The sequence below is a fragment of the Heterocephalus glaber genome, unplaced genomic scaffold, assembly GCF_053883595.1.
Source record: "Heterocephalus glaber isolate CG9 unplaced genomic scaffold, H.glaber_assembly_v1.0 deba00001600, whole genome shotgun sequence".
Classification (NCBI taxonomy): Eukaryota; Metazoa; Chordata; class Mammalia; order Rodentia; family Bathyergidae; genus Heterocephalus; species Heterocephalus glaber.
This window is the reverse complement of record NW_028258372.1, coordinates 36,471,075-36,487,057: the sequence shown is the minus strand read 5'-3', so window position 1 is coordinate 36,487,057 and position 15,983 is coordinate 36,471,075. Positions and strand designations below refer to the sequence as shown.

Sequence of the window (15,983 nt, the reverse complement as noted above, 5' to 3'; positions counted from 1 at the left end):
TATTATGAGTTGTAACAGCTGTGAGCATACCTTAAGTTCTCGGAAGAAGATGCTACTCCTGGCCCACTCAACAATGGAGAAGAGGGTTTGGTCCGCCATTTTGCACATCAGCCCAAATGTGCTCAGCTTTTCGTGCTTGCTGCGGTTAGCCTGCTCTTGCTGCAGATAGGCCATGATTTTGGCTTGCACTTGAGGCTCGTCTGGCTCACACTTTAAAAGTTCCAGTATCAGATGTGGGATGCTTGCTGGAGAGCTGGTCTGGTAACCATCCATATAGGAGTAGCCCATGATGGACTCAGGAGAGCTGGTGTAGGGGTCTGGGTACTCAGACTTGATGGCCCTGCTAGGAAAATGGCCATATGTTTGGTAACCTTGCAGGCTGCCATGAGGTGGCATTGTCATGCTAATGGGGGATGTGACAAAAGGACTTCTGTCATAGTCTGTAGGAGGCAAGGCAGCATGGTTCAGAGGTAGGCCTTTGGAGGCAGAGTGGATGTTCTGAATTGCAGAGGAGATGGTCAGGTCGGAGGGCATTGCTTGGATCACCTGAGACATGGCTTCTAGCTTAAGTCCATTGGCTCGGATGAGGGCTTTTTTCTGTTGCTTCAGGGCCCTGTCTCTCTTATACATTGGTCCAAACTTATTCCTTCCTCCACGCATTCGGTCAGCTCTAACCGCTGTAGGGGAAAAAAAGAAAGGGAAGAAGGGTATGTAAATGAAATGTAAACTATTAGCATTCTCCAGGATCTCCAGATATTTGAAATGTTGAAAATTGAACAGAAATGGTTGTGTGGTTGTTTTCATTACAATAGCCCACAAAGATTCCAAGAAAGAAACAAAACAAAACAAAAACATGTCTTCTTTATTTCCCTATGAATTCTTCCAAGTGTATTTTGCTATCAAAAAATATTTTGAACAAAAAAAAAATTTTGAACACATAGGGGACATATTAACCTTTTTGTGAACGGAAGAAGTTTCACAATATCTGCTATACGTGGAGATATCTACTAAGAGAGAGCACACTTTCTTCTTTGGTTTCTTTTTCTTTTTGGGAGGAGAAGTTTGAGACAGGTTCTGGCTATGTAGCCCAGACTGGTCTCAAACTCAGGACAATCCTCCTGCCTCAGCCTCCCTTGCTGGGATTACAGGCGTGCACCACCATGCCCAGCTCATAGGAGTATAGTTTCTACAATGCCAGGCATGTGGTAATTCTTTATGGAATCCAATCTGCTTAGGGTTTTTGTTTGTTTTAGGGTTTTGGGGAGGAAAAGAATAAAACAAACCACTTCTGGATTAAATTGTGAATATTTTTTTCCTTAGGCTATTTTCCTCTCATTGAGCCATTTTGGCTTCATTGTAGCAAAAGTGTTGGGTACATGTCCTTCCTGGAAAATCATTTTCACCTGGACTTATTAAGTGCCTATAAGGTAACAATCAGTTATTGCTTTTAATTTCAGCAGAATTGGACATAATTAAAGCAAATTCCTTGCAAGGCTGTCCAGAGGTTCCTCTGCCACCATGTGTGCAGAGCCTCGGCCAGGCCTAATAAGGCAGTTAGCTGCTTCTCCAGGTACATAGTGGCCAATGGCAATCAGAAAGTGGGGGCCTCTGACAGCTTGTGACACATTGAAATTGCTGGAGGTTAAGTTTCTGAGCTTTTCATCTTAGGATTAGTACCACATTAAACATTTATTGTGAATTCTAGGTATGTAGAATGCTGCATGAGATCATAAAGAGTTTTTCATCTGGATGATAATTTATTGAACATTCAGTTGTCTCATAACCACTGTTAAGAAAGTATGAGTGTGCTCCATGAGATACTTATGTGCAATTAAAGCATGATTTCAAAGTAAAAAAGTGCAACTTTTTTCTTTTGTTTAAAAAAAAATCAAATGACATCATTTGAAATTATAGCATCTACTTTTTCACATTTTGTCTTCTAAGTCTCATATTGCAGAAAGCATCTACCAAAACTTTCTGCTGTTTAGTAAATAATAAAGTGACTGATAAGAAAATTAATAAACATCAGTTACTTCTTTTCTCAGTCTCTTCTTAAAAGCAATCAGTATTGACTTTAACAGTCCCCATGATAACCAAGGTGGGTTCTTCAGTACGGAAGGAATCTGCTAGCAATCCAGCAGATTTATTTGAATTTTTTTCTTATTTCTACTGAGTATGAATTCCAAATAACAAAAAGGCTCCAAATAGAAATAGCCTGTGCCTCACTGATCAAATAAAATGCAGTCTTGTATCTAGCACCATCAGAGAGATCTATCCCTTGTTATTACTTTATTTGCAGTATATTTAATCTGTGGAAAGCCAGTAGGTCAAAGGCTGAAAAACAGCAGCACGCTATAACAATCTATGAACTACAAATTATTTACAGCAGTCACATATTAACTTTGCAGCCTACCAATCTGAACACAGTGGTGTAGATTTTGCTCTTTCAACAAAGTTTAGTGTATCTTTTGAGGCTCCATCATTATCATCATTCTCTTGTTCTTGTCAAACCATTGCTACTGATTTAATAGTTATTTTTCCTGTTTCTTGCTTCTCATTTATTTTATTTTGCAGATACAGTCATTATCTTTCTAAGAGGCTGGGGATTTAGCTCAGTGGTTCTGCTGCCTGCCTCACAAGCCCAAGGACCCAAGTTCGATCCCCGGTACCAAAAAAAAAAGAGAGAATCATAAAAGAAACATGCATTCCTACATGACAAAAACATTAAATTCTAAATGAGAAATTTCTCTTCATAACTAATGACTAAATGTCACTCAAGAATCATGAAATTAATAACAATTATGACAACACATTTATTTTGAAGGATTGAAATCAAACTTCTATTATGAAATCCTGATTTGAAAATGTAACAGGTATCTTATTTTTTGTAATTTAACAAATTATTTTTGTGTTCAGTTGAATCACTTTAGTCTTGTCTATGAACTTGGTTGTTTTATTGATCAAATATTTCTGCTTCCCAAATTTACAAGAAGGAACTTTAATATTTAAATTTCTTTCCTACTGGATGTTACCATGTTTAAATGAGACTCAGACTATTCAGCAGAGAAAACATAAAGCAACCTTACATTATTGTCAGTAGTGTTAAAAGTCTAGGAAAATAATGTTACTATGTTATAAGTAAGTACAGTGTTGTTCTAAAGTCATCATCCTTGGAGATTGTTAACAGGCAGTAGTAGTCTGTAGAAGAATCTTACCTTCTAGTTTCATTCCAACACTCAGACATTTTTGAAATCGACAGTAAGGACAACGTTTTCTCTGTGTTTTGTCAATTTGGCAATTCTGGTTTTCTATACATGTGTACCTTTTATTATTTTGGACTGTTCGCTTAAAAAATCCCTATAAGACAGAAAATAGTGAGACATATTATAAATCTAACACCATTTTTTTTCCATTGTTTCATTTTAAGGAAATCAGCAATAAATCTTTTCATTGTACCGTTGGAACCCTTATGTGGTTCTGTGGTTTATTTTACATTTCAACAAGATCAACCCTCCAAAATAGTGCCAGGCCATAGTAGAAATGTTTCTGGTCTCAGCTATGTTCCTGAAAAATTACGTCAAATCTTGGGGAGATTTGGCTACACACCACTTCATTCTAATAGTCAGAAAAAAATACACTCTGTATTGACCAGTGATTCTTTAAAAAAATCTGTTTTCCTATTAATCTTCATGTTCCAGACAAGAATACTCATGGAAGTCTACATTGTTTTTAAGTAGTCTGGTACAATTTCAGTGACAAACCATTGCAAAAATGCCAATGGAAAAACTGAATAACAAAATGCTTCAGGTCTTTGAAAAATGTCAACACTGGATAGTTTAAAGTAAAAAGATTTAAAGAGTAAAATGGGAAAATGCTCATAATTCCATTGCAATGCATTCAAGTATGAGAACTGTTTTAAAAAAGTGAAACTAATGGGAAAGAGAATATCACAAAACTGAATTATAGCAGAGTTTGTGTGCTCTCCTTATATTCACTCAAAAGGATTAATCAAAAATGAAATTTGTAACTTTATAATAGAATAACAGCTTTACTAAAATAGCATTCTTGTTTATTACTAGCCATGAAGGGAAATGATCTTACTTTGTTGCAGAGAATAAAGAGGTTTTATTGGCAATGCTTTAATTAATTGTACTGTCTTCTACTTTAAAAACAAAAATGTTGAAAAATTAGACACTGAATTAACTAGGACTAATACAAAGTTTGACATAAATCCTTAAAGTATCATTGATATTCGTAACAATAGAGTACCTTTTACATATTCAAATTCCTTGCATTTAAATATATCAGATGATACATTTTTAAAAACTCAGGAAACTAAAATCCTGTTTCTTGATCATTATGACACAAATTTCAAAAATCTTAAAAATTATTTCAGGATGAAATCACCTAGTTGGGAATTTAGGCTTTTAGATCTGTGGATTAAAAAATGCTTACACTTGTAGCGCAGAACACTCTGAAGTTAAAACCTATTTGGAAAGTACTTTGTTATGTTCCTTCTGAAGATCAACAGTGCTTTAAATATATGTAAGTCAAGCAAAATCAATATTTAGGACTGTTAGAGATGGAAACCTTTCTGCAGCAATAGCACTTTACTACAATGAAGTATTTTAAGGCCATGAGACTGGCAAAGTTTTCTAAACAGCATAAATTTCTTTGCCTTTGAACTCAATCAGAAACCTATTTCTAAGAATCATCTCCCTAAGACCAGCTCTCTCTCTCCCTCTTCATTTTTTGAGTAAAAAAGAAACAACTTCAATTTAGCCTTAAAAAGTAACTCAGTGGTTTCTTTTGGTCTTGAACATTGTATCTTTTCAGGTAGCGACATATGAGCAAACCTTGCAGCTTTCACAGGTGAGCAGCCCATAATGGTACCCAGACACTTTATCGCCACACACGGGGCAAAGCTCTTCGAGGTCTTCATCGTAGGAGTAATTCACCATTTTAAACTGAGACACTGAAACAAGAAAATGTACACAGGCGTCCAGTTAATTCACTACATAGGTTTCAATCCTGCAAAGAGCAGCATTTTGCCGATTGGTGGGCAAATATCACCAGGTAAGTTATAAAATAAAAATAATTTGTACCCAGGTAGTACTAAAGAGAACCATTTTTACACAGTGAAAGTAAAACCTTTCTGGGCATCAGTGAGCGTGCACTTCCCATTTTTTAACTTTAAACATAATTCCAACTTCTGCTAACATTTTACACTGAGCACTATTGAACCCGTCTCCTAACTCTGCAAAGCAACAAATCAGAAGAGAGACATGAACTGTGTAAAGCAGCATTTCCTTTAAGTTTCTGCAAAGTTAAGTTCCAAAATGTCACCTTTGCCCAAGGAGAGAAACAAGCATGCACATTACTCCTCTCCTATTGCTGTTCGCCGCCAGTACACCTGGCTGGTCAGGACAGCGACACCCATTTGCAACTGCGGCTCAGCGGAGGAAGGGAAGCCCCACAAATCTGCTTCTCAGCACAGCCCAACTTTAACAACAGCCTGCGGCTCCCGGGGCTCAGGTCTGTTAGATTAACCGAAACAATCAGTTTTCTATCGACAGTACTCCGGTGCGGATTACTTTCACCTCCTCGCGTTTAGAAATTTCCTGTGAAAATAAAAGGAAAAGAAAAAGAAAAGACACCCGACGGGGGTGGGGGAGGAATGCAGCAGAGGAAAAGAAAGACCCGAAGGTTTGGTTTCGTCGCCAATACTGAAGCCCCGTAATGAACCTCAGTTCCCGATCATCACTGCAGAGGGCTGCGCTCACTGCCCGGCTCGGGGAACCGCCTTGCGCGGGACACTAACCCGCCAAGCGTCCTCGCAGCTGAAAGATGAGCCACGCGCGAGAGGAGCAGGGCCTGGGGACCCCAGAGGTAGCCGGGCAGCACCTCCCGAGTCCCGGCGCTCGGCGCGGGCGGCTGGGGAGCGCGGGTGGGCGGGTACCGAGGGCGCCGGAGAGGTCTGCTCTGGGCTCCGCTCCCGAACCCCGAGGCGCACCGCACCGGCTCTGGCCCGGGCTCAACTTTCTGCTGCGCAGTGGAGTACAAACAGCAGGCCAGTTTGCTTTAAGTTAATCAGTGGCATCGCAGGGGGTGGAGCGGTGGGCGCCCGGGGGAGGGGTAACCACCGTCCCGCAGAAGTTTGATCTGATTTGTTTACCAAAAACGTGGAGCGGCCCCCCCCCCCCCGCCATCGCCAACCCCCGCCCCGACCAGGCTATCACCACAGGGACCTCTGCCCGCGACGGATTTTTCCAATAAGGTTCCTTCTGGGGGCCTCGGAAAGGGCCTCTGGGGTAGGGGTGGAGGGTTTGTCCCTCCCAAAACACAGGGCCCCGGGCTGGGGCTGAGGAGGGGACTGGGCCAGGGTCTGGGAGGATCCCAGGGAAAGAGGCCGCAGGAGAGGCCAGGGCCTGGGCCGCGCGGAACAGGAGTGAGGGATGCTGAGCGCCGTTACCGGCGGGGCGGGCTCGAGTCCCGGCCCTCCCGGCCCTAAGAGCCCTGCCGGGTCTGGGGAGAGACCGAGAGCTCGGGAAGTTCGTTTAAGCCTTCCGTTTAGAGCACTCGGACAGCTCGTGACTACCGTCTCGCAGCGTGTTTTAGGGACAGGAAAAGACCGTATTTACCAAGGGTGTTCGTTCTTTCCTTCCTGCCCTTCGCGCAACAAAATAAACTCCTCACGTTACACCTAGGGGCGCCTCTTACAGGATTCCGTGCCCACTTCTGGGGTCCAACACCGAAAAGACCTAGTCCTGGGTGGGGATCCTCTTGAAAACTCAAAAAAGAGAGGCTGGGTGGGAAGACAGACGCGGCTGCGGGAGGCTGGGGCACCTTCCAGGGTCACCCAGTGCCCTGGTGCAGCGGAAGCAGGCGACCAAGAAGTGGCCGGTGCCCCCCGCGGTCTCCACCTGGAGAAAGGAGAGGACTACGGGCCCTGGAGGCCGGGCCTCCGCAAGGGGCACGGAGTTCCCGCGAGGTTGGGGACTTCTCTCTCCGGACTCCCCGACGGGGCGGACTGAGCGTGAGCCCGGCTGGAGCCAGGGCACGCGTGGGATGGGGTCCGCGACCCCAGGGCGATCCCGACAGGCAGGCCGAGTCCGGGGGAACCGCGCCCCGGCGCTCCCCTCTTGCTCTGGAACCCAGACCTGGGCAAGCCTTGGACGCGCGGCAGGCCGGCGCTCTCGCTTGGGGGCAGAAGGTAGTACCAAGAAGGCGCCTCCCGAAACGTCGCCGTGGACCCCCATCCCATTAAGCCCGGGGGCTTCCCGTCCTCTACTTCTTCCAGGGTCTCTCAGAAACGCCCGCGCCCGAACTCGAAGAAGTAGTTTTCCTTTGGGACCAAGGAGCGCACGGGCCTGAGCGGGCGGCGGGAAGGGAGCCGCTCCGGGCTGGCAGCAGTGGGCCCGGTCACACCTCGCTTCCGCCCCAAGTGCTGGGAAGAAACGCCTCTTTGGGCCAACCGGGTTCCTCTGAGGCCGGACCTGCCAAGTGGGTCTCCGGGGCTTCCTTGGCCCCGGCCGAAGGCCCGGCGAGACCCCAGGTCGCCGAGGGGGTAACTGGCCCCATGTGCAAAACGCACGTCCTCCCGCCGCCCCCTTTCCCCGGGCGATGTGGCCACGCCGGGCCCCGGCCTGAGCGTCCCGGGCGCACAGCCCTGAACTCTGCTCTCAACACCTCCCGGCCCTTTCAAGTTCGCGCAAGGGGATGGCAGGAAGCGCCCGGGATCACAGGCCCGCCGGGAAGGGGCGAGGGTGGAAGAGCGCCCGAGACCTTTCCTAGCATTGTTCCCACCCCGGCCCGGGGCAAACGCGATAAACTTCTGACGGGCTTAATACAAGCCAGATCTGGAGTTGCTATTTTGGAATGTGGAGAGAATATAGCCAGTAGGATTTTGTTTTTTTCTGTTGTTAGCAATCGAGAGCTGGGAAAACATGGGCCTTGCATAGCCACCGCTCTTGGGCTAAAGAAGGTGCAGTAAGCAAACAGCCCCCCACCCTGGACACTGCCCCCGCAGGGGACGCAGGGTCGGTGACTTTGGCTCCCTCGAGCTCTACAGTTTTGAAGCTGCCCGCACCCGAGCCGCCTCCGGGGCTCCCCGAGCGTGGGGGCTCCTCTGCCCTCGAAGCCGCTAACCCAGCCCTCGCCGGCAGCCGGCTTTCTGCAATTGCGCTTCCCGGGCAGCCCTGCCCCCCACGCGGAGTGTTAGGGCGCCGCGGTTGCAGTCCGGGGAGACCGGGGGTCCCCTTCTCAGACCCAGGTGTTACACTAGCCCGGCACTTCGAGCCTCAAGCGCCCGCGCTCCAGTTGCCTAGATCTCGAAGCCTCTTTTTAATTAGGAGCGGCCGATGAGACCTTCCTTGGAAGCGCTGCCGTACGGCTCGAGAGCCAGAAACTTTTCCGCCCGCCCCTGAGGAGGGGGCCCGGAGCCCCGCGCCTCCCCGAGCCCGCGCCCCGCTCCCCCTGCGCCCGCGCGGGCCGGAGGCTGCAGCCCGCCTCGCCGGCCCGGGGTGGAGAGGCGGCCGCGGCCCGCGCGAGCGCCGCCTTCCTTACCTGGCATGTTTTCCGGCATCGGCCCCTGTTCCCCATGCGATCGAGCCGGTCCCAGGGCTTCCGTCTCCACTTTGGGCAGCATGACCGGGCGGCCGCGCGCGGGACTGGGGGTTCGGGGTCGGTCCGGGAGCCCAGCACCTGGACACGGGCAGACAGCTCAGCTCCGGCGGGAAGAGGGAAGCGGCGCCCGGTGCCCGCTCCCCTCCCGCTCGCCGGCGCGCGCCTCCGTCCGAGCTGCGAGCCGGGACCTTGGGGCCCGTCCGGTCCCCACCGGGCGAGGGCCAGGAGCTCGGGGCTACGAGAGCAGGCGAGGACGGCGAGGTCCCGGCGCCCTGGCGCGGCACGGCGAGGGCATAGCTGCCGGCCCCGGATAGCGCGCCGCCGAGCTCGGGCGAGCGGTGCAGGCGCCGCGGGGCTGCTGCGGCCGCCGCTCCCGGACGGCTCGGGGACTCCTCCGCCCTCGGCCGCCCCCGGCTCCGGACGGCGGCGCGGGTCTCCGCTCTCGCGCGCTCTCCTCTCCGCGCCTCCTCCCGCCCCTTCCCCGGCTCTCTGCCTCCCCGCGCCCTGTCGCGAGTGCGAGTCGTCAAGGTCCAACCTCCCTCTCCTGCCTGGTCCGCTCCTCTGGCGCGTCCGAGCGCAGCCCCTTCCAGCCCCGAGGGTGACCGTGCGGGGAAGGACGCGGGCGAGCCAGGAGGAGGGAGGTAAGCAGGGCCGGGGGCCGGGTGGGGGAGCTGCGACGAGGGGCGCGGACGGGGAGCCCCGGCGCGGGTTCCGGACTCGGCTCGGACCCCGGCCGCCAGCCAATGAGGACGCTCCCTCCCGTCCAACCTCTTCACCCCGCCTTCGCCCGCTCCCACCCACCGTGGCCTGGGGCGGGGGATGTAGAGGCTGCTGGGTCTCACAGCTGGCGAGCGCCGACCTCTGCCTGAGCGCCTCGGCGAGGGCTGGGAAACCAGGGCGGCCTCGCTGCGAGCTGGGGAGCGGCCTGGGGCGTGGGTGGGCGTGGGCACGTGCCCTCGCGGGCTGGTCCCGAGCGGAGACGGAGGAGTCACAACACCCACTTCAAATACCGACCGGGGAGAAGGGATGCTGAGCTACTCTCCAGACCTGACCCTCAGCGCTCTTGGCCTGCAGCCTGGGCTCTTGCAGCTTCCTTCTCCCGCGAGCCGCAGTGTTTCAGAGGCCAGCGCGTGGGTCCCTCGCGCCTTGGAGGATCCGAGCGAGGGTGGGTGCTCCGTGAGGGGGCCGCTGTGTCCCTGAGACCCCACTTACTTGCTGGGGATTAGGGGAAGGGGCTGCCATTCCGCTCCCCGGCCCTGCGCTCTAGGACTGGGCTCGCCGTGGACCCTAGAGCCCGCGGTTGTCTCGGTGACAGACTTCCTACTTTCAGTGAATAGTAGTATTTCCATATAGAATGCAAAGATCTGCCCCAGCTTGCCTTTTCCTTTCTGGTGTCTCTTTGGTGGGACAGATCCACAGGAGGCCCAGAGGCTCAGCTTTTAAAAACAACCAAAAAAAAAAAAAAAAAGTTTTAAGGAACCATCTGTTAGGCAAGCTCTTCGGAGACCAGCCCAGCCACATCTCCAAAGTTTTCAGATCTCATCCCAACGAGATGAAAAACATTTTTTCCAGCCTCCTGACCATTCGAAAAGCCTCATATTCGGGGTCTGCCGTGCAATAGGGTAATTACCAGTCTACCCACAAGGGGGTGAATTTGAATCTCAAAAGATCTGAATTTATTCAATTTAAATGGTGTAGAGATCACACATTCAAACTGCTCGGTCTACTATTTGATGAATTTAAAGTGATTCCGACCATTGCAGTGCATAATTTACACTTGTATATGAAGTGAGTTGCACACACCCACCTACGCCTGGCAATTCAGATACTATTCACTCTGAACTGATCTGTCATTTTGCCTATCTTCAGAATCTAAATTTTAAAACTTCTAGCTTTAGTTGCATTTCAGTTCCACGGAAACACTTAAATCTTAAATTTAGGGAGGCCCACCCATTGGTTTGTGTTGGGGTGTGGGGTAAAGTTGCCAAAATTAGTGACCCTTAAGAGTCTCAGATTTTGATGATAACATCACCTTACAGTGTCAACACTGGCTCAGTGTTACCAGTGGAAGATACCACTGGTGAACTATAATTACATATCCTCACATTGCTCAGAAAGGCCCAGGGTTGAAAAAATTGTTTCTCCAGCTTTGCTCGAGAGTTTAGATGAACTTGGAAAAGCAGTTTATGTCAAAGCCTTGAGAACAACTCAGCTGTCTCCCACTGTAATTCAAAGAGCCTCAGGGCACCTTACATAGGACTTTCCCAAACACCGGCCTGGCCAGGCTGCAAGACTCCAAACTCCAGTCCCGAGACAGCTCCAGCCCTCAGGGTGGGGTGGGAAAGTCCTCCGCTTGGTGGCAGGGAGATTAAAGAGAGCTGAAGGGAGAGCACAGGGGATTTAACAGGACCTTGAATTTGTACTGTGGCAAGAAATCTGTGACTTGAGGGAGAAGCTCTGGTAGAGAATTAGCTTTTGTGGTCCAGCTCCTAACCCCAGCTTCAGGCCCAGAAGGGACTTGCTGAGGCCACCCGAGTGACTCCCCCTGTTCAGTGCGGCCTTCGCTCCCACTACATCCCCCGGACAGAGAGCGACTGGCGACAGGCCAGCTGGCAGGGAGATTTCTAAGATAGAAAATGCTCCCAAGACGGCAGAGAGGCAAAGGCAATGGGGCTGGCAAATGAGCTTTCAAAGAACCCGACCTTTAAAAGTTTAGGTGTGAGGGGAAGGAAGGACCAGAGCTTTCCTCCCTGCAGGACCTTCGGCTTTGTAGCAGGCAACCGAAGGGGTCCGAAGAGCGGGAGGTCTCAAGCAGAGAGAAAGCGGCCTTTTCTAGCAGCCGAGCCAACTGCGAGCGCGGAAGCCCTGTAGCCTCAGGCGCTCCGGGCCTCCACCTTCAGGGCGGGAAAAGCTCCCCAGGCCAGCTGGGCTTGGATTCTCTCCGGGGAGGGCCGAAAGCCCCTCCAGCGGTTGTCGGAAAGGGAAATTTACTGGAGTCGGTTCTGGTCAGAGATCCAAGGGCGCATCCGCCTCCCCCCTCCCACCCCAGGAGTTCGGAAGAGGTGCGGGATCTCAAACCTGGGGCAGGCGGAAGGGAGGGGAGTGGAGCCGGGCTTCGGGCTTCGACGGCGAGCTCGGTACCGGTCTCCACACACCCTCCCCGGGGGGCCTTCCTTCGGAACCCTCGCTCTGGTCCCCCGGCCCTTGCATTCCACTGGGCAGAGGCCCGGCGGAAGCCCACGGCCCGCCCACCTGTGGCCTTGGCCGCGTCCCGGCATCCCGAGGGAACCGGAGGCGGCCGAGATGGACGAAGCTGGAACGGGCCCCGTGTGGTCTCTGCGCACCAGGTCTACACCAAGCGGGGGGCGGGGGTGGGCGGGGGGCAGACAGCCGTCTCCCGCCGAGTGCATCTTTACCCAGAGCCGCTCCGGCTCAGGTGCCAGCACTTGCGGACCCCACCCGGCCCTGCTCCCGGGGGTTAAGTGGAGGCCACCGGAGACGGGACCCGGGAAGCGGGGGGGGGACAGGCTTCGCTCAGCGCCCGCCGCTTCTTCCTTGCTCTCCCTCTGCCAACTCCTGGCGAACTTCTCCCTGTTTCTCACCTCTCCCGCCCCTCCTTCTTCCTTGCTGCTCTTAGGGCTCGCCCTTGCGCCTCTGACTTTGGCGTAGAGTGTTGATTGACGGTTGCAATTAGAAAGGCTGATGGCTTGGGGAGGGGAGGCTCCCTCAGCCTTGGAGTCCCGGAGGCGCGGCGTCTCGGGCCATGCGCCCCACTCCCCGCCGGGCTCGGCCTCCCCTCTGGCGCCTGCCTTTGGCCTGCCCGGGAAGGGCGCTCGCCCCGGAGCCCTTAGCCCCTTAACCCGTGCGGGCTGCGGTGGGACCCGACGTTCAGGTCTCAAGATTGGTTTCTTTCCTGGACGCGGGGACCGAGTGGAGGATACAAACTTTCCCACGCGCCTGGGTAGACGAAGCCTCGCGTGGTTCCTCCAACCTCTCAAGAAATTTGCAGCCCTTAATCCTGCAAACGCTTGCTAACGTTTCCTCCTCCCTGTCTACTTTTGGGTGCTTTCAAGAAACCAAAACAGTTACCTTTCTCGTCCTGCGCGTTTCTACTTTTCTGCCCCTGGAAAAAACCTAGATCCCCCCCACCCCAAAGTCTTCATCTCTCGGCCACGATAGCCCGAGGCTCGGATCTGCTTCATTTCTCCGCCCCTCCCATCCGAAAGCGGCTTTAGCCTTTTTCTGAAATTTAAGTTTAGCGAGGATCTCAGGGTTTCGCTCCGGGCCCAAGGGGCTGGGCTCCACACCCCGCCCCTAGGCTCCGCCGCCCCCACCCGGAGCGCTTTGTTTTTAAAAAGAAACGGGTTAAGTTTCAGGACAGCCCCTTGAACTATGGCCGAATCTTTGAAAAATTACACATAAATGAGAAATCGAGCCGTGTTTTTAAGACTCCCTTTCTGCTCCATGTGTTGAAGCACTCACTACTCGAGACACCACGAACAGTGCCCTGTGCGGGAGAAAAGCCTTCTGGAGGTGCACACACCCCACTCCCGGGGAGCTGGACCCGGGGGACCAGGCGAACGGCCCCTGGGTCCTTCCCGGTGGGGGTGTCTGTCCCGTCCGCACTGGTGCAGGCGAGGGAAGCCGCAGTTTGAGTAATTCAGGTTTTCTCTACTGCCCCGGGGAGGGTTTGGAGAACTCGGCCTGCACAGTCGGTCGGAATCTGAGGTTCTTTGCATAAGAAATAACTTCACTGAAGAACTTTTACCACTTTCTTTTCTTTGAGCACGTTTCCCAACCCAGGGGTCCGGGCGCCCCCCGGGTTCAGTGGGTGCCCCTCGACGGGAGACCTGGTGGGAGGGATCCGGGTGGCGAGGTCATCTCACGGAGGCTCCTCCTCCGTCCCTCCCGCAGCTGAGTGAGAGTGGGCCCGCTCGAGCTCACACTGAGGCCTCAGCCGCGGCCACCACCCCCCCCCCCCCCGTGCCCTGGGACCCGCAGGAGACGCGCGGAGCCAGGCTGCAAGGGCGACCCTGAAGCCTGCAGGCCCCGGCGCCCTTAGTGAAAGTAGGTGAACACTCGGCAGTTTCACTCCCCAGCCGCCCCCATCTCGACCTGGGGAACTACACCTTCCCCACAGCCCTCCACTACCCTTCCCCTAGGTCCCCCCCTGCCGATGAGGGAAACTTCTCCCATTGTCTCCGAGTCCCTTGGCTTTGGAAGCGCAGGGATACAACCTCGCAGGGCCTCCTTTGGGGAGAGGAGCCCTCGGGGGGTTTCTGAGTCTTAAGATCAAAGAGCGCAGGGCGGGCCCCTGGCCCTGCAAACTGGATGCGGGTTTGGGAAAGGCCAGACCTCAGCGGCGTGATCACCCGCAGACCTGGAGCGCGGAACTGGGGAAAGTGTTGCGAGCGTACGGCGGAAAGGCCAGGGCTTCGCCAGCCTCCAGGCGACTTTCGCGATCGGGAGGGGAGGCCCTCGGGCGACGAGACTTCAGGCAAATTAATTCGTTTTCTCTGCTTCTCCTGCCTGTTAGGTAGGAAGCTGATTCTAGGACCCGTGCGCGGATTCCAAGCGCTTTTCTTTGGGATCCCATGGAGATTTCCGGACGGTGTAAAGCTAGGGCTGGGGAGGGGGGCACAGAGATTTCAGACCTGCAGACCCTAAGCTCGGAAGCCGGGACTCCCTGGGGAACAGGTTGGCGCCCTCTGAGGGACCTGCACTCCTCACCTCGGGAGGCACCGCAGTATCGATCCCAAGTGCTTTTAAAAAAGAGCTGATAGCCGGACGTGGTGGCGCGCGCAGGCCTGTGGTCCCACCACTAGGGAGGCTGAGGCAGGAGGATCGCTGTGAGTTCAAGGCCGTCCCCGGCTACACAGTGAGTTTGAGACCAGCCTGAACTACATAGCAAGACTGCCTCAAAAAAAAAAAGTGCCTAAATTGTCCCTTTCCCTAGCCCCTCTCTCCACGGAACAACCGTGGGTTCGTTGCTTCTGTCTAACCTCAGTCACTCAGGTCGAGAGACCACCTTGGCCTTCTCGTACCCACCGACCCCGTAGGAGGCAGACCAGCTGCACCCACACAGTGCCTCCCTATAGGAGGTTGGTAGCCTTGTGAGTCCCCACGGCCCACCACACAGTTCCAGGTTTCATCCGAACTCCCGAGAGCCTTTCCAGAGCAGGAGACCAGAACTGCTTCGAGCCCCACCTGCTCTGACCTGAACGCTTCCACACGTCCTCCCACTTCTGCCTCCTATACACGACTTCCCACCCAGCCTTCCGAATTCTATGGGGATTCAAATGAGATATCCTCAATGGGATTAGAAAAGAACCTAAGGAGCCATTTTAAAAGATCTCTCTCATCGGGGCATAGTGGCACGGACCTGTAATCCCAGCATCCAGGAAGCTGAGGCAGGAGGATCGCTGCAAGTTCGGAGCCATCCTGGGCTACCTAGTGAATTCAAGGCCAGCCTGAACTACACATAGTGAGACCCTGTCTCAAAAAGACAAAAAAGGGGGAGGTCTTTCTTAAGCCCCAATGTCTTTTGAAAGAAAGTCTGACCAATATTTTATTTTATTTATTTTTATTTATTTATTTTTCACCCAAGGCAGGGGTTTATTGGGAAAGGAGTTGCAGGGCTTTCTTGATCAATGGTGAGAAAGAGCTATTTATTTATTTTTGAGACAAGGTCACACTATGTAGTACAGGCTGGCCTTGAACTTCCAGGCCCAGGCTGGGCTCGAACTCTCAGAGATCTTACTGCTTCAGCATCCTGAGTGCTGGGATTACAGGTGTGCAGCACCCCTCGGGGCCCTGACCAACATTTTAAGTCATAATTACCTTGTATCAACAACAGCAGGTACATAGTTACTACACTGGGAAAAGAACATGGATTTCAAAATCATTTCTGACATTCTCTTTTCAGCTTCTTTCCAGACAGTCTGAGTAATCTTTGGTAAATTAAGTGAACCTTTTGGTTTTATTTTTTAGTTGGAAAATGGGGCTAATCAAGTAGGCTTTATACTTAAATAAATATCAGTTAATAGACATCAGCCTCCCCCAACTTCACCCAAACTCTTCCTGTAAGAATATAAACAAGAAGGGAATCACTATCCTAGGGCCATTAAAGGTAGGTGGATCCTTCAATGAGAGATGCTTGGTAATGATCATTTTATAGGCTTCACGGTCCTTATGGACAGTGAATTTTATTATCCACAGGAAAAAAATTGTCCACCAAATAGCTCGTGGATCTCTGTTTTCACATTACTTGGAGTTTACAAGTCTTTTCTTATTTATAATCACACAGAAGGACATCTAACAGCTTCCCAGAGACTAGAAAGAGGCAATTTTTCTCTATC

At 52.0% G+C, this 15,983-nt stretch overlaps 1 protein-coding gene across 8 annotated transcripts in view; it reads right to left on the bottom strand.

Moving 5' to 3' along the window:
* Positions 1–15,983, bottom strand: part of Nr5a2 (nuclear receptor subfamily 5 group A member 2) — a 137,697-nt gene that overhangs the window by 117,317 nt on the left and 4,397 nt on the right. For 2 of the 8 annotated variants that reach the window (XM_004860118.4, XM_087193873.1), the window contains 4 exons: positions 8,566–8,703; positions 4,857–4,975; positions 3,216–3,357; positions 31–677 (listed from right to left, as the gene is read on the bottom strand). In XM_004860118.4, coding sequence (XP_004860175.2) covers positions 31–677; positions 3,216–3,357; positions 4,857–4,975; positions 8,566–8,703 — 1,046 coding nt within the window. The other 6 variants (XM_021240654.2, XM_004860119.4, XM_004860120.3 and 3 more) reach the window with 5 other exon arrangements.